The sequence below is a fragment of the Elephantulus edwardii genome, unplaced genomic scaffold (genome assembly GCF_000299155.1).
Source record: "Elephantulus edwardii isolate Elephantulus edwardi_28Jun2011 unplaced genomic scaffold, EleEdw1.0 scaffold00151, whole genome shotgun sequence".
Classification (NCBI taxonomy): domain Eukaryota; kingdom Metazoa; phylum Chordata; class Mammalia; order Macroscelidea; family Macroscelididae; genus Elephantulus; species Elephantulus edwardii.
Genome location: NW_006399901.1, coordinates 1,496,560 through 1,522,549, shown reverse-complemented (window position 1 = coordinate 1,522,549; position 25,990 = coordinate 1,496,560). Strand labels below are relative to the sequence as shown.

The following is a 25,990-nucleotide window of genomic DNA, read 5'->3' as shown; positions in this document are numbered from 1 at the left end:
TCTTAAGAGTTTTACAATTTAAGCTTATTATACATTTTGAGTTAATTTTTGGTATGGGAGGAGGTAAGGGTCCAACTTCCTTCTTTTGCGCATTAATATGGAGTTAAGCTAATATCAGTCCTTAAAGAGCTTTTTCTTTTTTCTGCATCAGTTGAGATGATCATGTGATTTTCCCTCCCTCTTTCATTCTATCAATGCAGTGTAAAACATTTGTATGCTAAAAATTTTTTGCCTGTTAAACCACTGCTGCACTTTCAGAATAAATCCCACTTGGTGGTGGAATTGAATCTTTGTAATATATTGTTGGATTTTAATCTCTGCATCTGTATTCATGAGGGAGATTTCAGTTTTTTGGTTGTTGGGGGTTTGTTGTTTGTTTGTTTGTTTTCTCTGATATCAGGGCAGGACTTATAAGTTAGGAGGTGTTCTCTACTCTTGTAATTTTTAAAATTTTTAAGAAGATTTCATGTTAATTCTTTGGGCTTGGGATTTTAGTTTTTTGGAGAGGTGTGGGGGGGTGTTTTATTTTGGACTCAATTTTTTTAACATATTATTTGAGTCTGCTGAGACTCTATTTCTTCTTGAATCAGCTCTGGCAATTTGCTTGTTTCTAGGAGGTTTTTCCACATCATCTCGGCTTTCTAATGTATTTCGTGCACAACTGATCATAGTTTCTCTTCTAATTGTTTTTATTTCTGTTAGAATGATAGTCATACCTTTTATTTTTCTTTCCTGATTTTTGCCATTTTGGTTCTCTCTTTCTCTCTCACACTATCTTATGAAATACTTGTCAATTTATTTGCTCTTTCAAAGAACTAACTTTTGGGTTCAGTATTCTCTTGTCTTTCTATATGCTATATCCTCTATTCTGACACCTTTGGATTTATTTTCTCTTCTCTTTCTAGTCCCTTAAGGTATTAAGTTACTGGTTGCAGGTCACTTCCTTTGCCGGTTCCTAGGAGAGGCCTTTGTTTGCAGAGGGTCATTATGCTTGGAAAGGTGGAGGGTCAGTCAAAGAGAAGACCCTCAACCAGATGGATTGACACAGTAACTACAGAAATGGGCCTGAGTATGTCAGAAACTGTGAGGACTGCAGGATAGGCCAGGGTTCAGAGCTGTTGGTCATCGGGTTATTATAGTTCATACTTGACTCAACAGCACCTAACAACAACAATCTTCTTTTTGATGTAGGCGTTTACAGCTGTACATTTTGCTTTCAGCATTGTTTTAACTGAATTCTGTTAAGTTTTAATATTTTTGTTTTCATTTATTTCAACGTATTTTCTAATTTCCCATTGGTTTGTTTTCTTTGACTCACTGGTTGGTTAATGAGCATGCATTATTATCTACAGATCTGTAAGTATTCCACTTTCTCTTCTGTTATTCATTCCATGTGGTCAAATTTTGTAAGACTAATGTTGTAAGAAGGGAGAGGTCCTTGGAGAGGGACATCATGCTTGGGAGGGTGGAGGGATGGCGCAGAAGGGGAAGACCCTCTATGAGGTGGATTGATTCAGTGACTGGGGTAATGGGGTTGGGTGTGCCAAAGGCAGTGAGATTGGCACAGGATAGAGCAGGGTTTAGGGCTGTTGTACATAGGTTCGCTATGAGTCGCAAGTGACTCGACAGCCCATAAGAACAACAATGTTTTTAAATTTATTGAGACTTGGTTTGTGAACTAACCTATCCTCGAGAATGGTGGGATGTTTTGTTTGGTTGACTTGCAACATTCAAGAATGTTAAGCAGTGCAATGACATGGTTAAATTCTTACTTCAAAAATGTCCATCTGATAGCTTTCTGAAGAGCTGACTAAAGGCAGGAAGGCAGTGAGGAGGCTGTTACAGGTACTTGAGTAGGAATGAATGGCATCTGGATCAAGGGGTGACAGCAAAGCTGAAGTCTAGCAGATGATTTAAAGCAGCAGCAAAAGAATAAGTAGACTTTCTGCTGGATGAGACATGGTCCCAGTCCACAAATGGACATACAGACCACAGATGATCCACAAGCGTGTTGTCTGGAGCACAGTCGATGGCCCAAGTGACTATCCTTGACCAGGCCCAGAAAGAGACACACCAACTGTCGTTGAGCACTGCTGAGTTGGAACTGACCCATAGCTGAACCTCCTGCAGATATTCAGAGGCAGTAAATCACATGGGAGGACACTGCCCATCCTTCTCCCACGGAGCTGCTGGTAGATCTGAAGCATGTGCCAGGCCTAACTCAGACATACCCTAAGGTGACTTCAAGATAAGTGAAAAGTTAAAAGCCACAGCTCTCTTACATGAGCCTAAGAACTGTGGGAAAAGGGTGCTGCCTTGCAGAGCAGGTCACTATTCAAGAAATAATCAGAAGGTTCCAATCTTTCCATAAATGTGCAGTGTTGTTAGGAGGGGTCCATCCATGCTTGGAAAGTTGGAGGGGGAGGATCAGCAAAAGAGAGGAAGACCCTCAACAGGATGAATTAACATAGTGACTGTACTATAGGAGACATTATGAGGATGGTACAGGAAAGGGCAGAGTTCAGATCCATTGTTCAAAGGGTCACTAACGAGTCGTAGCTGGCTCAATGGCACAAACAATAACGTGCCCGGAGGCTTCTCCTTCACTTAGAGCTGTTCATTGACATTCAAAATGCCAGAAGAGGAGCAAGCATACCATGTCTCATAGGCACTCAGTGAGGGCCACCTTGACTTGTCCCTGAAGGCTTATCTCCATCGGAAGTCCCTACCCAGAAGGCTAGCCCCTTAGGGACACAAGCCTGCATGTCCGGTTGTACCTCCAGCCCCTGAGCATGTCTAAGGGGCTCAGAAAGAGGGAAGGTGAGCCTGAGGCTGCTCCCGCAGGGGCCTGCACCTCCCTGAAAGAAGCCCAGGCTGGAACTCTCTCATACTGCCCAGCTGGGTCACACACACACACACACACACACACACACACACACACACACACACACACACACATATTCATTCTCTCTTTCTCTCTCTCTCTCCCCCCACCCCCTTTCTCTTTCTCTCTCTCTCTCCCTCCCTCTCTCTCTCTCTCTCCAAAACAAATTATCCCTGGTTGGCTGGTCCAGGAAAACTGTTCCAACGTGGCTAGTCCAATCAATGCTACCTGCTATGTTGTTGTCAGAACATTTCTTGAAACTCAAGACATTCTGGTTTTAAAATTTAGAAAGGAAAGGCCAGAAAGAAGAGGTTAGTCTCTCCAGGAGCAACAGAGACCCCAATGTGATTGTCCTGGGTCCGGCGACATCGTGAGCTGACATTTCCCACAGAGAGCGAAGCAGAGCATGGATGGTGAGTCAGCCCGGGATGGGCTAGGACTCTGCTGGGGGTGTCTCTGCATCATCCATCAGCCATTCCTGGAATGGTCCAAACACGCCTGTTCACCAGGAAATTGAGTGATATCCTGGAGACCGCTTGCCAAGTTCAGCATTACTGCTGTGTGCACATTGATGTTGGGCAGACTAGTCCCTACAGGACCGACCCATTCTCTAAACAGTCGAGCCTAGAAGACCAGACCAAGAGTTGCTGCTCCTCAACACTCACTGAAAGCTGGTGCTGGAGAGAGACCTCTCAACAGGAGGAGGCCATGTCACAGTCTCTCATATGCCTCATGCTCGAGCACCTTCCATGGAATTCCCTGTCTCACCTACCTGCCTGAGAGATGGTCCCAGAGCCCAGAGGGCAGGCCACGTGCTCACCCATAACCCAGCCTCCCAAGCAAAACCACAGGTCTATGGCAACATGTCCCATTTTGCTTATAACTTCAGAAGAAGAAGGGCTTCCCTCACTTCACTAACCTGTGTGTATGGGCTTCCGCCCTTTTCTTAAAGCCAATTGGAAATGTTTTCTATTGCTTTAGGCCAGCAAGGCCGTGGGGTGACCAGCAGCATTCTTAAAAACCGCTTGTGGGGAACCCTACCAGAGGAACCGGGAAGGCAGGTTGATCACATCTCAGCACTATAAATGTGCTCTCCCACTGACACAATGATTACACATTTATTCTTGTACACACGTGAAATGCAGTAGAAGCACACTTATTCACTGCAGCACCGTATATCAGAGCTGAGAAAGGAAATAGCCCACAAGTTCACCAATAGTACACAGGTTAAAGAAACTATAGTATACTCAGGTAAAGTTTAAAGTGCCATAAAAAAATGATGCCACCCAAAGGTAATAAAGAAGGCCAGAATTGCTTCCACTGTGGAGAGCTGGGCCACTTCAGTAGACAGTGTCACAGACGAGAGCCACAGATAGGCAAGGGAGTAGAGAAGAAGCTCCCACTCACTTGCTTTAAGTGTGGCTCTGAAGGACACCTGGCCAAGGTGGCCCACATCAGGTCCTCATGGCAGACAGGACTGACAGGCCCCAGCACCCAGCTGGAAACAAAGGAGGACACTTCAACGATTTAGACCCTCCCAGAAGAGCTGTGGGTGAGCATTAACATTACTGGTAAGTATATTCATTTTCTCCTGGACACAGAGCCTACTAATTGGTCCTAAAAGCCTTCTGAGGTCCCAACTCTTCTCACTATTTCTTAGTTGTTGGAATGGATGGAAAACCTCATAAGCAGTTCCTTACTTTACCTCTAACTTGCATTCGAACTTCCAAATTGTAAAACAACCCAGTGGTAGATGGAATTTCCTCCAGGACTTAAGAACCATAAATAACATAGCTGAGCCTCTACATCTTGTGTTTCCTAACCTCTACACTATAATAGACAAAGTGCTAGTCTATAGGCCTTTTATTGTTAGAACCACCTTCCCTCTGTAGCTTGATTTGTGCCACTATCAGAACCTCTACTCGGAATATTATTGCTTTTTAATTTTTGACTCATGTATTTTTAACTTGTTAGTTAAATTTGTATCTTCTATGCTGCAACACTTCCATGATACATCTTCAAGGATATGAACATGTACAGCTAAGCATAACTGATAACAGTGAATCTAAATTCCAAAATCAATGTCCATAATAGTCTATGTGTTTCCTACTGCCAAAGGGGCCCTTTAGAGTAGTGAGAGAAGATCTTCACCCTGAAACCTACAGTGTCCCTTTTCAGCAGGAAGTAGCTAAGAGAATACGCCATCCCCTTTTCCTTATGAATCAGGGTGAAGTCTCTCTCAGGGAGGAGTGATAGGGAATGGCAAAGGACACACTGACAAAGGAGATTAATCAGAACTGGCTTCGACAAGCACTGTGGCAATTGGACAATTAAAACAGACATTGGGGGGGAGAAGAAGAACGAACTGGGGAGGAGGGTAGAGAAAACAGTGCAACAATGAATGAATGAAAACCCAAAATCTCTGTAAATGTTCACTAAAACTAATAAAATTTAATAATAATTTTTAAAAAATGAAGGAAAACTTCTTCATGTGCTGATAAAACAATACTTCTAAGATATGCTGCTAAAAGGGGGAAAGGTGGAGCACAGTATGCATTTCAAATAAGTACATACTTGAAAATATATATGAAAGTAGTAATTCTGGGTGGGAGAAAGAGAGGATAGAACAGGAGACAAAAGCAGACTTAGCTGCACATCCTTTTGAAGCCACTCATTCAAGAATCATCTAAAAAGATTACATTTTTAAAAAGAATTTTAAAAAGGGGGTAGAGGTGTGTGTGTGGCCCTCTGGTAGCCTAGTGGTAAGAAGCTGCACTGCAATCCCCAAAACACACAACTTGAATCCCCCTGCTGCTCCATGGGAGAAAAATGGGCAATCTCATGCGATTTATTGTCTCTGAAAACCTGCTGGAGGGTCAGCTGTGGGTCGACAGCAAAATAAAAAAGAAAACATCTTACTCTTAATCCTAATCCGGGCTCCTGCCTGAGCTCTGGCAGATGGCTTTCAATTACCACACACAAGCTGTGGAAAATCTGGCCCAAGGTATAGGTACTTGAACCTGTGTTCTCACAGCAAACTGGTGCTTCTGGCCTTGACCGACTGGTGAGGGTCTTCTGACTTCAATAGCGGGCTTGCCCAGAGAAAGGCAGGCATACCTCCCACCCATCACACATGCCCAGGCCACATTCAACTACCTCGGTGGAGAACTACAGCAACCATATTCCTTTTTGGGGAGCTGTCCAAGCCAATCAGAAAGGGCAGTCACACACACTGTGACCCTCTGCAGGGCACAGACTAGCCTGAGCCTCCTGACCACCATGGCCGACCCACAGTGTTAATCCCCACACCTCCAGTCCCATGACACCGCACACATGAGCCCGCAGCTCCAGGCGTTCTTTACCTGAATGGGTGCTCATCATGCGGACAGCCTTGGCCTTGGCCAGCTCCAGGGCAGTGACCCACTGCTGCCGTTCCACCTCCGAGCCGGCCTTGAGGTGGTAGGTCCTTGCTCCACTGGTCAGCAGGATGTTGCAAGAGTCCTCTGTGTCAATGTGTGCCGTGGACAGGTTGATGGTGCCCCGGCAGGTGTGGGCCATCTCCCCCTGATTTCTGTAGGATTCAAGAAGAGGGAGAGCGTGAGACTTCCAGATGCAAGAGATTCATCGGCAAATCTGAAGGAGCCCTGACCTTACGAGCAGGAACAGGCTCTGGAGTTGATATTGGATGTAGCTTGGTTGAGGGGCCGTAGAGGCCACGTGTGCCCTCTGTGGAGAGCAGAGTTGAGGGGGGGGTTCTGCATGAGGGGTCCAGGTGGACATGCTGACTATAGTTTAAACCCGAGGGTAGCACCTTCCCAGGATTCTGTGAGACAAGCCAACCTCTAATTCGATCCAGACTTTTCCCATTCAGTTTCTGGACAAGGAAGTGGAAGCACGTTGGGATCGTCTGTAAAATCTGAGAATGGAGGTCCTCAGTAGACTCAGAGGACGCCCATCAGGAGTGACCTGGGAGCAGTGCTGCTCCAGTTGCTGGTCTTTCAATACATATTCTATCATGAAAACTGTTCTCCAGTCCCATCAAAGTGAATCACCAAAGGCACACGCTGGTCTAGCATAGAACTACAGCATTATGAGGGCTCCTTTGCTAGTTACAAGATTATACAACAAACAGTACCAAAATAAGGGGCAGGGGCTAAAGTCTGTGTCACTGTCAACTGTGTCTGAATCACTGTCTGAAAATTGAGCTGTAACTACTTAAGTTACTCCTTTAAACCCCGGAAGGCTGTTCAGAATCTTCTCACTACCCCAAAACCCTGCTTCCAGAGAGAGAGAGGAAAGGAAGCACTGGAGTCCATACTGATATAAATAGATAAATTGTAGGGTGAAACAAATGGAAGAGAAGGGACAGTTCCTCCTTAGTGTGTAAAGATGGAATGATGGAAATAGAAAAAAATCATTAAATGTAATACAGGATCATAGCCTGGATCCTAAAATAGAAAAAAGGCATTACTGGAAAAGTGATGAGTGCTGAACAAAGCCTGGAGGCTAGTTTGCAGTGCTGAAACAATACTGGGTTTCTGAGTTTGATCACTATACCATGGTTGTTTACAATGTTAATATTAGAGAAAGTTTGGTGAATTGTGATGGGTATCTCAAGGTCAAAATGTTGTTGTTTTGTGTGCTGTCAAGCTGGAACCAACTCATAGCTGACCCTCCAGGAGATTTTCAGAAGCTATAAATCACCAGAGAGGAGACCACTCAGCTGAGCTGAGGAAGAGGATTTCAAAGTCAACTCAAAGGTATGCCTTTGGCAATCCCAGAGGTACGCGGTTCAAATCCACCAGATGCTCTGTTGGAGAAGGAGGGGGCAATCTCCTCCTGTACCAGTCAGATCTGATTTGACAGTACACATAAAAATAATACAATAAAGATAATGCCTTTGGGTTGGCAGTGAAACTCCTTATTTATTAGGCCACCAGAAATAAATTTAAAAAAAAATATCTAAATATATAATGTTGCACTCACCTTCTGTCCAGAGTCATAGCTGACATGAAGTGTTGTGGTCAGAACCGTGAATGTATATGCCTTCATGTTTAGTAATTACTAAAAATGTCCTCAATGATATTCCATAATGGCTGACCTTCCAAGGTCCTTGGGGCAAAAAGTCCCAAGTATCCATCGTCAGGCCTGACTCTAAATAGTTCTACAAGGGGTCAAGTGGAGAAACTAACAGCATCACGAGACTGAAAGGGCTTATGGGTAAAGAGGAGAGAAGGAGGATGGTAGAATCTCTGAGTCAAGATGAATCTAAAAACCAAAATTCAAAATCTATAGAGAAATACCAGAAGCTCCAACATAGTGATCTGAAGAATCACTTCAGTCAAAAGGGAACTGTCAAAATGGAACTAAAGGGACAATAAGGGGGAAAATTTTAATATTTTTATTGGTTTTCATATAAAAATTCCTTTACATTATGTTTCATTCATATATGTTGTCTTTTATACAATCTTTAATTTACATTGTGTTAGGGATGAAAAGATTGAGTAAAGATGGGCAAGGTCCAATGGTTACTGATTTTGTAAAACATAATGCATAAGAATGATAGTATGAAACACAATGTGAATGAAGAAGAGTGTAAAACACAATATGAAAAACATTTTCATGTAAGTATGTATGTTGTTGTGTACCATAGAGTCAGAACTGACCCACAGCTGACCCTCCAGCAGGTTTTCAGAGGCAGTCAATGGCACAGGAGGAGACTGCCCATCCTTCTCCTGCAGAGCAGCTGGTGGCTTTGAACCACGTGCCTTTGGAATTGCAGTGTAGCTCCTTGCCACTAGGCCACCAGAGCTCCAAGTCTGTATAGAATTCTTAAATAGTGTCCATTAAAGAAGGCAAGAATTTATGAAGCAAAAGCAGATAAATTGAAACTACAAGAGTCGGACTTTTTTAAAAAAAAAGTCACAAAACAATGTATACAAACTTTGTAAGCAAACTAATATAAAATCAAAATTTTATTTTTAAAAAAGTCACAAGAGAATTAAACATAGTAGTTACACTTCACCAGTTAACCAAGAGCCAAATCTAAAATGAATTCTTTGGGACAGATGGCAGCCCAGATAATTCTACAACTAAGACATCACAAAACAAAGAGAACAGACACCGATGATGATCCTGGAACAATGGGTTTCAAAAGAAATGTTAAAAGAAATCACTTCAACATTGACTGGAGGCAGGAACTGAATGAGGACTGTTGCTAAGGAGAAAGGTGGAACAGCGAATGCTGGACAGACTGACAGTGCAGTCGTTGTAAACCGATTGTGAGTAAGCAGACTCTGGAAGCCGTGGACTCCATGTACTGCTACAGTGTCCACCTCAGTGACTGGCTAGTGCCAAAAAAGGTGTGCACACCCCCTTGTTCCCCACACTCCCAGAGATCAGGACAGAGGGAGGCTTTGCCACCAACACCCACCAAGTGAATGGGAGTGTGTTCCTGGCCTGCCTGAGCCATGCTTGTTCCATTTAGAAACTCCATTTAGTGAGTGCCCCAGAAGCAGGTGCCAGTTAAAATATGAGCAACCTCTAGATGGACGGAAGCTGAGGCTGGTCCACACCATGCCCGTATTTGGAGCAGCACACTCCCCAGGTACTCTCACATGCCATTTTTTGGAATCTGAGGTGCCCTGTGACTATCTCTGGCAGGACGCTCCTCTGGATTTAGTGCCTGCTGTACAATGCTCTCACGTGGGCAGGTGCACGCACTCCTTCTACTAGGAGTATGCCATCTGAATTACTACCCAGCTACAGCCTCCCCTAGTTTGACAAACATGTGGATCAGGCTCCAGGTGCACGCCACCTTACATGCCCTCTATCTCCTCACACTTATAGAATGAGTCATTTCTGACTGGCTGTCAAATCTGCAAAGATTCCATCCTGCGCCAGGAAGACTGCCCAAGGCACCTGTGAGACCAGCAGAAACTCCATCCTGGGCTGGGTTCCTGGTCCCTTGATATCCTATAGGCTGTCAGAAGGGCCATTGGTGTCCTGAGACCACAACTGGGGTCTTGCCCAGTGCCCTCAGCTGACTCTCAGCTAAGCACTCCAAGTTCAACTTCCTGATGGCCCAGCAGAAACACCAAGCTAACCAGGTATCTTGCCTCCACCTGCCATATCAGTAGTAAGAGCATCTATCTGGGGCCACATCACCTCTCCTCCCAAGATCTCTCCTTCTTCTCTCTTTTATTTTTCTTTTGTCTTTCCTATCCATTGTGTGTCTCTTTCTCTTTCTTTTTTTTACTTCCACATTTTCTTCTTTTTGGCTGACTCCCTTTCCCTTGCCTCCTATGTTCCCTCCCCTCCCTCATCTTCCTTTTTTATTCTGAGTCTCCTTCCTTTGCACCTCTCTCAGTTTTGCTTTTCTTTTTGTTGCATATTGTTAACTCTTATTTGTGTCTTCAGGGTGATTTTGCTTGATTTTTTTGCTCTTCTTTTTTTCTCTTCTTTTTCTTTGTCCCACATGATATCAGATGGCAACAGTATCCACACAGGTCTGTCTGTTTTGTCTGTCTGTCTGTCTCTCTCTCTCTCTCTCTCTCACACACACACACACACAACCCCATCTTCAGCTTCATCCACTGGGCAACAGTAAAGACTGGCTCTTGATACACTTGACCTACAACAGACTATACCAGCAGCCGCCCAGTCAGCCTGCAACTGCTCCATAGAGCATTGCACAACACGTCCATCTTCCAGCACATCTACCACAAGACATTAAAGATGCCTTCCATGAAAGACGGACACGAAAGTCTAATAATTGCCAAACTAATAAGTTGCAGAGCATGTATCCATGGCTTATGTATGCATCCATGGCTTAATTAATCAGACATTCGAAAACAAAATAATACTAAGAGCAACCAGCACAATGTCACAGAGGCAAAGACTAACTTCAAACTCACATGTACTCAGAACAAGATGGCACAAACAAGAGACCAAAACTTGAGCTCCCTGCCATGAAGCCAATCATGACTCATAGTGGCCCTAGAGGAGAGAACAGATCTTCCCATAGGGTTTCTAAGGTTGAAAATCTTTACAGAAGCAGGCTGCCCCTTCTTTCTCCCAAGGAGCAGGTGGTGGGTTCGAACAACTTACCCTCTGGTTAGCAGTCAAGGGGGTAATCACTATGCCACTAAAGTTCAAAAATATAAAACTAGAAAATCATTCAGAAGAAGTACTCTTAGAACTTTTATATAGAGATTTTTTTTAAATGATAGGCAGATGCTTTTATCAAAGGGAGAAAAAGTTTGAGGAAACCACAGACAAAATAAAGGAAAACATAGCCAAAACTCTAGAAGAATAAAATAAAATGACAAGACTAAATCAATAAAATAAATGAAAATTTATAAGCTATAAAAAGACCCAGGAAATTGAAATTCAAATTATTAAGAGTAAAATTCAAGAAATATATAACTCATTAAAAGGGGGTCAAAGACAAAACTGAAGCAATGGAACAATGACTTTATGAAACAGAAGACAGATCTCTACAGTCTATTATGTTACAGGTATAATTAGAATAAAAGGAAGAAATGAAAGTGTAAGAATTATGTGGGATACCATCAAGAGGAACAGCTCAGATGTGATAAGAATTCCAGGAAAGGCAGTGTGTGTGTGTGGGGGGGTGAACCAGAGGAAATCATTGACGATTTTCTGGGAGAAAGCTTCTAAATTATAAAAAAAAAATGAGAAAGAATGCATTCAAGAAGCTGAGTCAACCCCAAACAGAAAAGACCCCAAAAGAAAAATACTAAGAGCATATCGTAGTATTATTTTCCAGAATTAAGGACAAAGAAAGAATACTGGAAACAGCTCAGGAAAAACAAAGAGCTACCCACAAAGGAGAATCAACAAAATTAAGCTCTGGCTTCTCAGCAGACACCCTGAACGCAAGAAAGCAGTGGCTGGGCATATATAAAACTTTGAAAGAAAAAAACTGTCAATCAAGAAATATATACTCTGAAAAACTGTCCCTCAGATAAGACTGCAGGGAACTCTGATGGCTGAGCGGCAAGAAGCTGCGCTGCAATCGCAAAGGGACATGGTTCAAGGTCACTAGCTGCTCCACAGGAGAAAGATGGGCAATCTCCTTACGATCAATTAACTGCCTCCAAAGACCCACCAGAGGGTCAACTATGAGTCAGTTCTGACTCTACGGTACACAACAACAACAACAACCAGATAAACAAGAATTTAAAAAATCTGTCCTAACCCTGCCCTGGAAGCAGGAGTAGCATCCACTTCCGAAATAGCTTGCCTCCAGAAACCCTATGAACAATGCCCAGGCCTTTTGTTCATAGGGTCGCTATGAGTCGTCTACAACTTGACGTCGCCAAACAACAAACAACAGTCTAACCCTCCAGAAACTACTAAAGGGAGTTCTTCAGACAGAAAAGCAGTAACAGACAACAACCTGACATTAACACGCATGACAATCTCCTTTAGAAACCGATCCAGACAGAGGAGTGCACAGTTCATTGCTGGACTCACTGCCATTGAAGCAGAACTGACTCCTAGCTGACCCTCTGAAGCGTTACTAAAACTATAAATCACACGGGAAGAGACTGCCCACTTTCTCCTGTTGGCTGTATGTTGCTGTTGCTGTGTACAGAACTGACCCAAAGCTGACCCTCCTAAAGGTTGTCAGAGGCAGTAAAATAGCCATGTCCTGGGAAAGGTGCAACCAGAATGCTTCTTGGATGCAAAGATGGTGAGGCTTTGTCTCACATACTTGGAGCATATTGCTAGGAGAAGCTATTCCTTGGAGAGGGACATCCTGCTTGGAAAGGTGGAGCGTCAGTGAAAGAGAGGAAGACTCTTGACGAGATGGGTTGACACAGTGACTGCAGCAAGAGGCTCATGCATGTCAGAGATGATGAGAATGGCACAGGACAGGATACGGTTCAGGTCTGTTGTTCAGAGTTGCTGAGTTGTACAGGAAGAGATACCTCATCTTTCTCTCCTGTGGAACAGCTGGTAGATTCAAACTACATGACTTTGGGTTTGGCAGCACAACTTCTTACCCCTAAGCCACCAGAGATGTGGGTCGCAGCACTCCTGAAGACCATGCCACCACAGTTCAAATACACAAAGTAAAATAAATTTACCAAACTAAAAATAGGGAGCTAGAGGTATCAGTGTATAAACAAGGGTGACTGTTTCAAAGCAGAAAGAGAGGATATGCAGTGTAAAGAACTTCCAAATGTACAGGAAGTCAAGGTGAATAGTTTTAGATTTGAAAATAAAACAGTGATTCTTGGATGGTAATCAGAGATGGGGAGGGAGAAAGGTAGAGGGAAGTACAAATTAATGACGAGATCATTTCACTCACTCATTGCTGTTGGGTTGGAACAAATCCACAGCCAACCCTCCAGCAGTTTCTTGGGGATTGCAAATCACACAGGGGGAGGCGGCTCACAAACACATATCTTATGTGTGGGGGGGAGGTTAATATTTAATAAGGGGATGATCAGCACAATTTTACTAAAGAAAAGGAAGACACAGAGAGATACACATGAAATACAGTCAGTACAGTACAGACAGACAGACGGATGGTATTTCTACAATCACATTGTTGTGGTTGTTTAATGTTGAGTCATTAAACTCAGAGATGATCCTCCAGTAGATTTTTAGAGGCAGATCACACGGGAGGAGATTGCCCATCTTTCTCTAGTGGATTTGAACCTCAAGACTTCAGGTTGGAAGCACCACTCCTTCCCGTTAACCCACCAGAGCTCTATCCAATCATATTAGAGAGCTCTGATGTCTTAGTAGTAAGAAGTTGCTGTCAACTCTAAGCAGGTCGCACCAGCTGCTCCATTGGAGAGAGATAGGCAATCTCTTCCCATGCAATTCACAGCCTCTGAAAAAAAGGTCAGCTCTGAGTAGGTTCCTACTCTATGGTCCATAACAATACATACAACCATAGGCATACCAGAGGCAATGGAAGCAACGCTTTGTAAGCTTCCTAATCATTAACCAAATACTCTGAGGGAATCAGCTCCTAGTTTTAGGGCATTGGAAGCACAGTCTTAGGATCTCTCCAGGTCTACAGAATGAAGCAAAGATTAGTGGCACTAACTCCTCAGCTGTTAAGGACCTCTCTAAAGTACTCAGGAGCAGCAGTGTCTCTCTGGAGACTAAGGTGCGCCTGATACAGGCCATGGTCTTTGCAATCGCTTGTTATGCATCAGAGAGTTGGACAATGACTAGGGAGGACAGAAGGAGAGTTGATGCTTTTGAGCTGTGGTGCTGGAGAAGAGTACTGAATGTACCATGGACTACCAAGAAAACAAATAGATTCATCCTGGAGAGGATTAAACCAAGCTACTCCTTGGAGGCAAGGATTCTGGGGCTTCGTCTGACATACTTTGGACATGTTGCCAGGAGGGACGGGTCCTTGGAGACGGACATCATGCTTGGGAGGGTGGAGGGACAGCGCAGGAGGGGAAGACCCTCTATGAGATGGATTGATTCGGTGACTGGGGTAATCGGGATGGGTGTGTCAGAGGCAGTGTGGTTGACGAAGGATAGAGCAGGGTTTGGGGCTGTTGTGCATAGGGTCGCTATGAGTCGCAAACGACTCGACGGCACATAACAACAACAACAACAACTCCTCAGAGCTGAAAATATCTTTAAAATGCTAACCATTTAAGACATGAGAAAGATGTGAATATTCTACCTAAGTTCCAGGTGCAGAAGTCAGGAAATGCAGAGGTGAAACATTTTCTGCAGGTCTCACTGGAACCCACCCACCTCACGGCCCTGCCCCTCACCTGCCAGGTGATGAAAGCTGATGAATGACACAGACCCACTGGGAAAACATTCAACATCTCAAATGCCAGAAGCTGCCTAACAAGGAGAAGCATCTAGTTAGTACTGACTTATTCATCTTCAGAGATTCATTTTCAGAGAGGAGACTGTCACCAGAAGACCTGACATCATTTCATTTTGCTTCTGCCCTCATTCTTTGCCATTTAAAGTTTCCCTTGAGAAATGCTAAATAAATGCTGCTAAGAATTCTGCAAGAAGAATATTTCTTATACAGGTGGGGTTTGGTTTTGTTTTTTAAAAGAAGACTCAGAAGCCATTCTCTCATTATTAGAATGTATGTTGCTACATTTTCATACAAAAGTAAGATGACAGTCATTTATAAAGCACAGCAGCCTTATAAACAAGCACTTCCATCCACGTCGTGCTTCATTTTCTATGCGAGACTGTCAAACGCCTAATGATCCTCACAGGAGGCAGAAAAACAAGCACAGACTGAATCACTTAGCAAATATTAATCAATCATATTCCATGTGGCAGACACAGGCTAAAACCACAGACTTTGTAAATGTCAGAGTCAGAAATGAAGTCCAGTTTTCATCACCACCCGGCTCAGGCCTAGCCCGGCTTGGCTTGTCCCCGCCCGGCACAGAGCTAACACAGGCGTGATGTCACCTCTGGGGCAAAGTGATGCCAGCTGACTGAAGGTTGGCCTGGATGTTGCATTGTCCATCCAAGCAGCACAGCAAACCCAGGGTGATGGCCTGGGCCTGGACCACAGCACAGCTGTCTAACACCCCACCTAGAGTCCTACTGACTTCATGACTTGAAGACTATAATTTTGGGAGCTCTGGTGGCCTAATGGGTTAAGGAGCTGTGCTGTCAATCAAAGGGCAGGAGGTTCAAATCCACCAGCTGCTCCATGTGTGATTTACTGCCTCTGAAAACCCATTGGAGGATCTGCCATGAGTCAGTTCCAACTCAATGGCAAAACAACAGCACAGCACAACAAGAACACACTACAGTTTACATGACAATGTTGTGGCAAGTAGAACAGTGACAAATGCGCCATTTTTATGCTAATGTGACACATAAAACTACACTATCAAAAAGAATTTTACCCTACACTATGTTTCCACTGGTTACACTTGGCAGTGACAATGTTGGTCAGGCTAAAGTCTTAGCCATGAACTTCACCAAGCAGAAGCCCCAGTCCATCTCAGGGTCAAGTAGGGAGCTCAGGCTTCCGGCCTTCGCAAGGCTGTAACATAACAAGGTACATGAAAGGCCCTGTTACGGTAAGACCAGGTCTGGGCCTCCACCCCCACTAGTAAGGGTTATCTTCATGCCCATCCTGCTGTATCAATGGAGACCAGCAAGTGAGTCAGGATTTCCATGTTCATCCACAGGTAATGAGACACCTCTCTCTCCACTAGGAGAGTCATGACAGAGGCGCCCTAGTGGGGGGCTAAAAGCCCCAGCTTTGTCAGTAAGAGTGAGAACCCCTCTGTGTCAACAGAGAGCATGTCTACCTCTACCTGGCAAGAATGAGGTGAAAAGTCTTCCTTCTCCTTCTACAGCTAAAAAAAAAGGTTTAAATGAGATCCAAAGTCTCATTAAAAATGGCAGATGACCACATGAGATCACAGAATAGAAGCTGACTATACATCATTAAATAACTCCCAAATTAGATCCCAAATTGCCAAATTAAACAACTAACTTCCAAACACAGAATCGGAGCCCAGCCAAGCTGACACATAACCTAACCCATCACAGCCACCACCTCCCTTGCTTCCTACCTTGGCATTCATTGATGCCAAATGAACATCAGAGATATGGAAATTAATCTGCTAGTGGATATTTTACTACTGTTGTAAATGCGAAATGTCAGACAATAAGAGAGCCGATTAGTTAAGATAGGTTATGTGACTGAAACAGACCTTTCCACATATGAATTTGACACCATAAATGAACTGTACCTGGGGAAAGAGTGAGAGACACACGAGGACAGGCAACTCTACCTCCACTAACTCGAAAAGGGAAATTGCTCCTGTCAAGAGCATCCACAAAACAAAACCAATTAGCACAAGAATATCCCCCCCACACTCTCCGGCCCATGTCTACTAATTCTAACAGCAATCCTTCTGTTCTGGGTGCTAAATCCATTGCAATGCTGACACAGACCTCAGAGAAACAGATTCCTTATTTGCAGGGGAGGGGTTTAAGAATTGATGCATTTAAGTTGTGGTGTTGAACAAGAGTCTTGAACATACACCATGGACCGCCAAGGAAAAACAGTATGTCTGTCTTGGGGAGGGTGAAACTAAGTTTCTCTTTGGAGGCGAGGATTTTGAGGCTCTGTCTTACCTACTTTGGGCACATGGCCAGGAGGGACTGGTCCTTGGAGATGGACATCATGCTCAGAAGGGTGGAGGAGCAGGGCAGGAGGGAAGACCCCAGATAAGATGGATTGATACAGTTACTAGGGCAATGAGGAGTAGGTGTGTCGAAGTTAGTGAGACTGGCTCAGGATAGGGCAGGCTTCATTCAGAGCTGTTGTACACGTGTTTGCTATGAGTCACAGGCAACTTGACAGCACATACCAACAAGATTAGGAAAACAACTCAGGTTGGCAGCAGGAATCCATTTCTCTGACAGGAAAACTTCTGAGGTGTGTTCACAGGCTCTTCAGCCTTCAGCCTTGCAACTTTAGGTTAGTCCTGTCAATTATGGCATCTCCCCTGGTCCCAGTCCTCCAGCAAGCATGGGTAAAAGCGTGGGGCAGCTGTCCCAGGTCAGTTCTGTCTTACATCACATCTCTGGTGATTCAGGTCATGGTCTTTACAATCACTTGCTATATATCTAACAAAGGCTTAGACAGTGAATAAGGATGACAGAAGAAGAAACAATGCCTTTGAGTTGTGGTGCGGAGAAGAATCTTGAACATATCATGGACCACCAAGAAAACAAATAGGTCTGTCTGGGAGAGGCTGAGACCAAGTTTCTCCTTGGAGGTAAGGATTTTGAAGCTCCATCTTACATACGTTGGGCACATGGCCACGAGAGACCAGTCCTCGAAGAAGGACATCATGCTCAGAAAAGTGAAGGGACAGCGCAGGAGAGGAAGACCCTGGAAGAGATGGATTAATACAGTAACTGGGACAATGAGGGTTGGGGTATCAGAATCAATGAGAATGGCTAAAGGCAGGGAAGGCTTCAGAGCTGCTGTACAAGGGTCGCCATGGGTCACAGGTGACTCAATAGCACATAACAACAACAAAACTGCATAACTGCAGGAGGGTTTGAATCTTTCTTTTTTTTTTTTTATGGCCTGGCGATGCCAGATCTGCTCCGCTCTTACCGACTTTCACTTGGTAGCGGTAATGAACCATGAACCAGAAAGCCGCGGCACGTGAGCCACCGTGCTCCACTGGTGAGCTACATCTCCAGACCCGAGGATTTGAATCTTAGCATTATCAGCTGAGTGCCTAACCATTATGCCACCAGGATTCCATTTATACCTGTGAAGGAAATTTACTTTCTCATTTAAAAACTTCCAAAAATGAAATGTGAGGCAGCCTCACAGGGCAATCCTGCCAAACATTTAAAAAAGAATTAACAATTCAACACAATCCCTTCCACAAAATTAAAGATAAGGGAACATTTCCCAATTCATTTTAGGAAATTAATCGAACCAGGTAGCAAAGGCAGGCAAAACTATATGTGAAAACTACAAAAGAATGTATTTCGTGAATATAAATGGAAAAGAATTTGAAAAAGGAGACCATCTACTTAATTCCAAAAACTGAGTTATATACCTAATAGTAATCAAAGCACTTTGGTGGAGTAGTTTCTGGGAAGCTCAGTGGCTAACAGAAAGGTCTTACGTTTCTGGCTGCTGGACTTTACCAACCCTCAGAAGAGAGAGTGGCCATCTCCTCCTGCATGATTCACAATCTCGGAAACCCAGTGGAGGCTCAGTTATGAGCCGGTTCTGACTCGATGGCAATGGGTTGAGTAATAGTAATCAAGACCATGTGGTTTGAGGGGTTTAATTTTTTTTTTTTAATAATACTTTGGGCAGGTGGCCAGAAGCGACCTACCCTTGGAGAAGGGCATCATGATTGGAGGGGTCGGGGGACAGTGCTGGAGAGGAAGCCCCCGGATGAGATGGGCTGACACAGTAACTGGGGCAACGGGGGCAGGTGTGCCGGAGTCAGTAAGACTAGCTCAGGACAGGGCAGGCTTCAGAGCTGCTGTGCATAGGGTCACAGACAAATTGATGGATGGCACATAACAACAATAATTGCTTTAAAATTCAAAATTCATACACACTGTGTTTCATTCATACACATTGTGTTACACATATTCCTTCATTCACACTGTGTTTCAGACAATCATTCCCATACAGTTTATGAAATTAATCACCATTGATCTATGGCCACTATCACCCTGTCCTTTCAGGTCCCCACTGGATCTTTCCTAATTCTTTCACTCATCCACCCCCTACGTCTGTCCACCAAACTCTGGAAGACCACGTGTTTTTGATGCAGGAGACACACATAGAGCAATGGGATAGCGCAGAAAACCCAGAAGTAGACCTACTCAAATATGCCATGGTTGTTTTAAACAAAAATGCAAACAAGAGAAATTCATGGAGGAAAGGCAGATTTTCAACAAATGGAGCTGATCAATTAAATCCCCACAGGCAAAAGGGGGGAAAAACACAACACACAAAATCTGAACCTTGACCTAAGTAACAAATCTTATAAAAAAATTAATTCAAAACAGATCATGGACTCAGTTATTCAACTGCTTGGAATACACCCCAAGACAATGAGTAATGAGGCACAGAGAGAGAACTGTACACCAATGTTCACAGCAGTGTTATTCACCATCTTAAGAACATGGAAACAGCCCAGAAGTCCAACCACAAACGAATGGATTGAGAAATTATGGTACATTCACATGATGGAATACTACACAGCAGAAGCAATGACTTTGTAAATCACTACCTAACTTGGGAGGGACTGGAGAGTATTATGCTGAGTGAACTAATTCAATCCCAAAAGGACAAATACTGTATAGGACCATTACTGCAGAAATAGACAACTAGTAAACCACGTATGAGGATCTAAGGGAAGGGAGAGCAGAGGGGTGAGGATGAGGGTGAAGGGGAATCACAGGGTCACACAATTTGATGGGTGGAGTGAGGGATGGGTTAAGGAAATGGGAAAGAACCAGTGTGAAAAACAATGTATATGGAATCTGTAAGTAAACCAGTAGAAAATAAAAAGTTTAGAAAACACCCCAAACACATCATGGATTTGGATGTAAAATGTAAAACTTTGAGAAAGAAAAAAACAACAAAAAATCTTCAAGATCTAGAGTGAGGAAGAGTTTTTAGAGTGAACACCAAAACCACAATTCGTAAAAAGGAATTTTTTATAAAATGGACTTTATTAAGATGTAAAAAGCTTTCATAAAAGCTGTTACTTTGTGAAAGAACTTACCAGAAGGATGAAAAGACAAGTAACAAGACTCAAAGGAATTTCATGCTAACTACATATCTGACAAAGAACTAGAATTAAGAGCAAATAAAGAATTCTCAAAATTGAATTTAAAAGACAAAAACAATTCCATCAGAAAACGTGCCAAAGGCATGAGAGACAATTTCATGTCAATGACAACTAAGCACGTGACAAGATATTCAATATCATTAACCATCAGGAAAATGCAAATTAAAGCCACAGGGGTATCACTATATACCTTTCAGAATGGCTTTAAAGAAGAGATACTACCTACAACCAGGAGAGGATAAAATAGATGAATGGGAACCTTCTAAGAATCAAATCCCTATGCACATCCAAAAGCTTCTCCAGCAGGGTAAAAAGGAAAGCCACAGACTGAGAAAGAAATTTGGTAATGGCATGTCTCATATGGGACTTATATCTAGAATTTATAGAATACTCGAGCACTACAACAAGATAAAGGTAAACAACCCAATTATGAAATGTGCACAGAATATGAACAGACACTTCACCAAAGAAGATATTCAGATGGCCAACAAGCACATGAAGAAATGTTCAAAATCCCTAGCTCTAAGAGAGATGTAAATCAAAACAATTATGAGATCATTTCACCCCAGTAACAATAGCAAAACCCAAAAGCAGCAAACAACAAATGCTGGCGAGGTTGTGCAGAAATTGGAACCCTTATTCACTGTTGGTGGGAGTGTAAAATGGTGTAACCACTATGGAAGGCAGCATGGCACTTTCTCAAAAAGTTGGAAATAAAAATACAATTTAATCCAGCAATTCCACTACTATGAATATATCCTAAAGAAATCAGAACCGTTACCCAAACAGATATATACACACCCATGTTTACTACTGTGTTGGTCACAACAGCAAAGAGATGGAAACAACCCAGTGCCCATCAACAAACAAATGGATAGAGAAGCTGTGGTACAGTCACACAATGAAATACTATGCAGCATTGAAAAACAAGGAACTCATGAAATATTATACAAAATGGGTGACCCTGAGGGACATTATGTTGAGTGAAACATCTCAGTTACAAAAGGACAAAAACTGCATTATGCCACTGTTATAAAATAGAACCAATATTGGGGTTGGGGGAACCTAAGAAAAGAGGGGATAAATAACGTACACAACATTGAAACAGATGAGGGAGAGAACTATTTAAAAGGAATATATGATTAAATATTATTTGTATGATAAGAGTCTAGAATAAGAGCCGAATAGTAAAGTGGACTGAGGGGGATTGTATAAACAAGGAAGGTTTTTGCACACCCATGTTTATCATGGCTTTGTTCACAATAGCAAGGAGTTGGAAACAACCTAAGTGCCCATCAACAAACAAATGGATAGAGAAGCTGTGGTACAGTCACACAATGAAATACTATGCAGCATTGAAAAACAAGGAACTCATGAAATATTATACAAAATGGGTGACCCTGAGGGACATTATGTTGAGTGAAACATCTCAGTCACTAAAGGACAAATACTGCATGGTGCCACTGTTGTAAAGCAGGACTGACCTCGGGGTTGGGAGGAGACTGAGAAGGATGGGTTCAATAATGTATACTGCATTGAAACAGATGAGGGAACAAACTGTTTAAGAGGGAAAATTATTAGGTATTTTTGTTATGACAGGAGTCCAGAGTGAAGGCTGTACAGTGGAGTGGAGATGCGGGGAGGGATTGTAAAACAATGAAAGAATTTTTCTTTTACTTTTCCAAAAGGGTAGTATACTGGCAGGGAGGGGTGGGAGGGGAGAAAAGTGCAACAATGAATGAATGGAAATCCAAGTTCTCTATAAACTTTCATTAACATCTCAATCAAAAAAACCCCATGCACATACACATATATATCCAGTTGAGCCAAACAGTTAAATATAAAAATACAAAATTTAAAAACAAGAATACTTGATTACTTCTGACTTCTTTAAGAAGGAACTGTAAAGAGACTATACAAGGATGTTATAATAGAGGATGGCAATTTTTTCCTGGTAACAATTTTTTCCCTATATTCTTTAGCAAACAAAGCCCTCTGTGAGTTTGCAGTCAATAAATCAAAGGATGCATATAAAAGAAGAGACACTAATAATATCAAAGGGAGCTCTGATGGCTTAGTGGAAAGGAGTTGTGCTGCCAACCCAAAGGCACACTGTTTGAACCCACCAGCTGCTCCGAGGGAGAAGGATGGGCAGTCTCCTCCCATGTGATTTACTGATTCTGGAAACCCACTGGTGAGTAAGCTTTGGGTCATTTCTGATTCAGCGGTACCTAACAACAACATAACAATAATGCCAAACCTTTACTGGCAAAAACATAGAGAAACTGAATCGCTCATTACATTTCCGGTAGAAACATAAAAGAATGACTCTTAAAAAGTAGTTGACAGTTTCTTAAAGAACAAAACTGAAGAAGCAACTACCATCAACCCAACAGTAACATTCTTAGACATTTATCCCTGAGATGTGAAAACTTAATCACACATACATTAAAAAAAAACAAAACCCAAACTTGTAGTACATAAATGTTTATAGCAGCTCTCTACAATACCAGCAAGAACTAGAGATAATCCAGATGTCTGAGAATAGGTTAAATGGCTAAAGAAATTGTGATACATTTACATCCGGAAACAGAACCCATCAAAGGAAGGAGCAAACTACTGATATATGCAACTTACAAAAATGTCTGGAGTGAAAAAATTCCAACCCCTCAACACTACATATTATATTATTCCATTTCTGTAACATTTAAGTAGAACATTAAAGAAAAGCAAGCCAGATCAGGGCTGCAAGTTTTGAAAATAACTCCAATGATAAAATATTAAAAACCCATGTTCTTCTCTCCCTTTCAGGAAAGTGCTGAGGAGGAAGGGAGCAGGGCCCTCAGCCAGGGAGAGCTATCCCTCAGCTCTGCAAACCCAGCTAGTGGTTCCCAGCTCAGCTCACTTGATCCAGTAAACTACGCATACTGTCAAGCTTGGAGAACCACGGTCAGCATTCACCTACCCACTGGCCCATACACCTGTTATGTGCCATCAAGTCAGACCCAACTCATAGCTGACCCTCCAGCAGATTTTTAGAGGCAGTAAAGTATATGGGAGGTTGTCGCTGTTATGCGCTGTCGAGTCACCTGCGACTCATAGCGACCCTGACTCACAGCAACCCTATGTACAACAACCCTAAACCCTGCTCTATCCTATGCCAATGTCACTGTCTCCGACACACCTACCCTCATTATCTCTGTCACTGAATCAATCCACCTCATAGAGGGTCATCCTCTCCTGCTCTATCCCTCCACCCTCCCAAACATGACATCCTTCTCCAAAGACTGGTCCCTCCTTGCAACATGTCCAAAGTATGTCAGACAAAGCATCAGAATCTTTGCCTAATGTAATCCTCTCCAGGATGAACCTGTTCGCTTTCTTAGCAGTCCATGGTATATTCAATACTCCTCTCCAGCACCACAGCTCAAAGGCATCAACTTTCCTTCTATCCTCCCTAGTCATTGTCCAACTCTGATGAATAGCAAGTGATTGCAAAGACCATGGCATGTATCAGGTGCATCTTAGTCTCCAGAGTGACACCACTGCTCTTCGGTACTTTGGAGAGGTCCCTAACAGCAGGCTTTCCCATCACAATACATCTTTTAATTTCCTGGATGCTGGTGTTGACTATGGAGCCAAGCAAACTAAAGCTGTTAAAAATTTCAATCTCTTCACCATCCATCCTGATGCTGCCAATTGGCCCAGTTATGAGAATCTTTGTCTTCTTGATATTTAGCCTCAATCCATATTGAAGGCTGCAGTCCTTGACCTTCTGCAGCAAGTGCTTCAGGTCCTCCTCAGTTTCAGCAAGCAGGCTTGTGTCATCTGCATATTGCAGATTGTTGATGAATCTTCCATCAATCCTGATGCCACATTTCTCCTCATAGAGCCCAGCCTCCTGGATAATCTGTTCTGCATAGAGATTGAAAAGGTATGGAGATAGGATATATCCCTGGCATACACCCTTCCCAATTTTGTACCATGCAGTGTTTCCTTGCTTTGTTCTGATGACTGCCTCATGATCTAAGTATAGGTTTCACATTAGCACAATCAAGTGTTCTGGGATTCACATTCTTCTCAGAGTCAGCCACAGTTTGTTATAATCCACACAGTCAAACGCCTTTGTATTATCTATGAAACACAGATAGACATTCCTCTGGTACTCCCTGCTTTCAGCCAAGATCCATCTAACATTAGCTACAATATTCCTAGTACCACGACCCCTTCTAAGCCCATCCGGAACTTCTGGCAGTTCTCTGTTGATGTGCTGTTCCAGTCATTTTTTTTATAACCTTCAGTAGAATTTTGCTTGCATGTGATATCAATGATATTATTTGATAATTTGCACACTCTGTTGGGTCAACATTCTTTGGAATGGGAACATATATAGAACTCTCCCAGTCAGTTGGCCAAGTCGTCCTCCAGATTTATTGACACAACTTGGTGAGCACGTCCAGGGCAACATCTTTTATTCTATATATCAATTGGTATAACATCAGTTTTTGCCAGTTCCTTCAAAGCACCTTGAACGTCTTCATTCATCACCATAGGTTATTGCTCCTACGTTGTTTCATTAAATTCTTCTGTATCTGCCAATTCATTTTGGTACAGTGACTCTTAAACTCTTTCCATCTTTTTTTAATACTGCCTGGACCATTTCATATCCTGCCCAAAGCATCTGTAAGTATAGCAACTTGAGGTTTGAATTGCTATATGGGAGGAGCATGTCTATTTTTTCTACCAAGGAGCAAATGGTGGATTCGAACACATATCTTTGAATTGGAAACACAACTCCTTATCCACTAGACTATCAGAGCCCCTGCATAAATATATAGACTACAAATTAGAACTTAAAATGCACAAGCAACAGAGGATAAACTCATACACTTTCAGAAGGGATATTAAATGGTATCATCACTACAGAAAGCAATTTGGTGCTTCCTTGGAGAGTTGAGAATAGAAACACCATTTGATTCAACAATCCCACTACTAGGTGGCTGATAGGAACTATCAAGTCAGAACCAACTCATTGCTGACCCTCCAGCAGGTTTTCTGAGGCAGAAAATCACACAAGAGGGAGCTGCCACAAAGCAACTGATGGGATTCAAACTGCATGCCTTTGGGTTGGCATTACAACTCCCTACCACTAAGCCAGCAGAGCTCCCTATTACTAGGTGCACATCCCAAAGACACAAGAGTTGTGACATGAACAGATATACGCACACCCACGCTTACTGCAGCATTATTTACAATAGCAAAGAGATACATACCCAAATATTATAAGTAGAAGTTAAAGGTGTCTGCGATTTGCTTCAAAATAAATGGGGTGGGGAGGCCACATATTGATACAACAATGAGATTAGTTGATGCTGGGTGATGGAAACATGGAATTAATTATACCAACATATCTATTTTTTAATGTGCTTTTGCAATGCCACAATTACAAGCAGAATCCTTAGGCGCTATATCTTCACTCTACTCTGCGGGGCCACGATGAACAGCTGTGTGAACGGCTCTGGTGACAAAGGGGACTTTCTCTTAGTTAGCAGGTTGGAGGAATGAGGCTTAACACTAACTGCCTGATGATGAGGAAAAAAAGAGGAGATATTGAGATCTCCAGGGTACAAGCCTGGCTCTATTATTAGCGTGCTGTGGGTCTACGGTGCCACATTCCACTACACAGAACTGTTCAGGATATGTGAACAGATTTGCAAAAAAATCATCATACAATCTTTGTCACTGT

The 25,990-nt window shown here is 42.9% G+C and overlaps 1 protein-coding gene across 2 annotated transcripts in view; it reads right to left on the bottom strand.

The window, feature by feature from the left end:
* OSBP2 (oxysterol binding protein 2) overlaps positions 1 to 25,990 on the bottom strand; it is a 237,594-nt gene that overhangs the window by 168,531 nt on the left and 43,073 nt on the right. For both annotated transcript variants that reach the window (XM_006894795.1, XM_006894794.1), the window contains exon 2: positions 6,247 to 6,455. In XM_006894795.1, the coding sequence (XP_006894857.1) occupies positions 6,247 to 6,455 (209 nt within the window). The remainder of the gene's footprint in view (positions 1 to 6,246; positions 6,456 to 25,990) is intronic.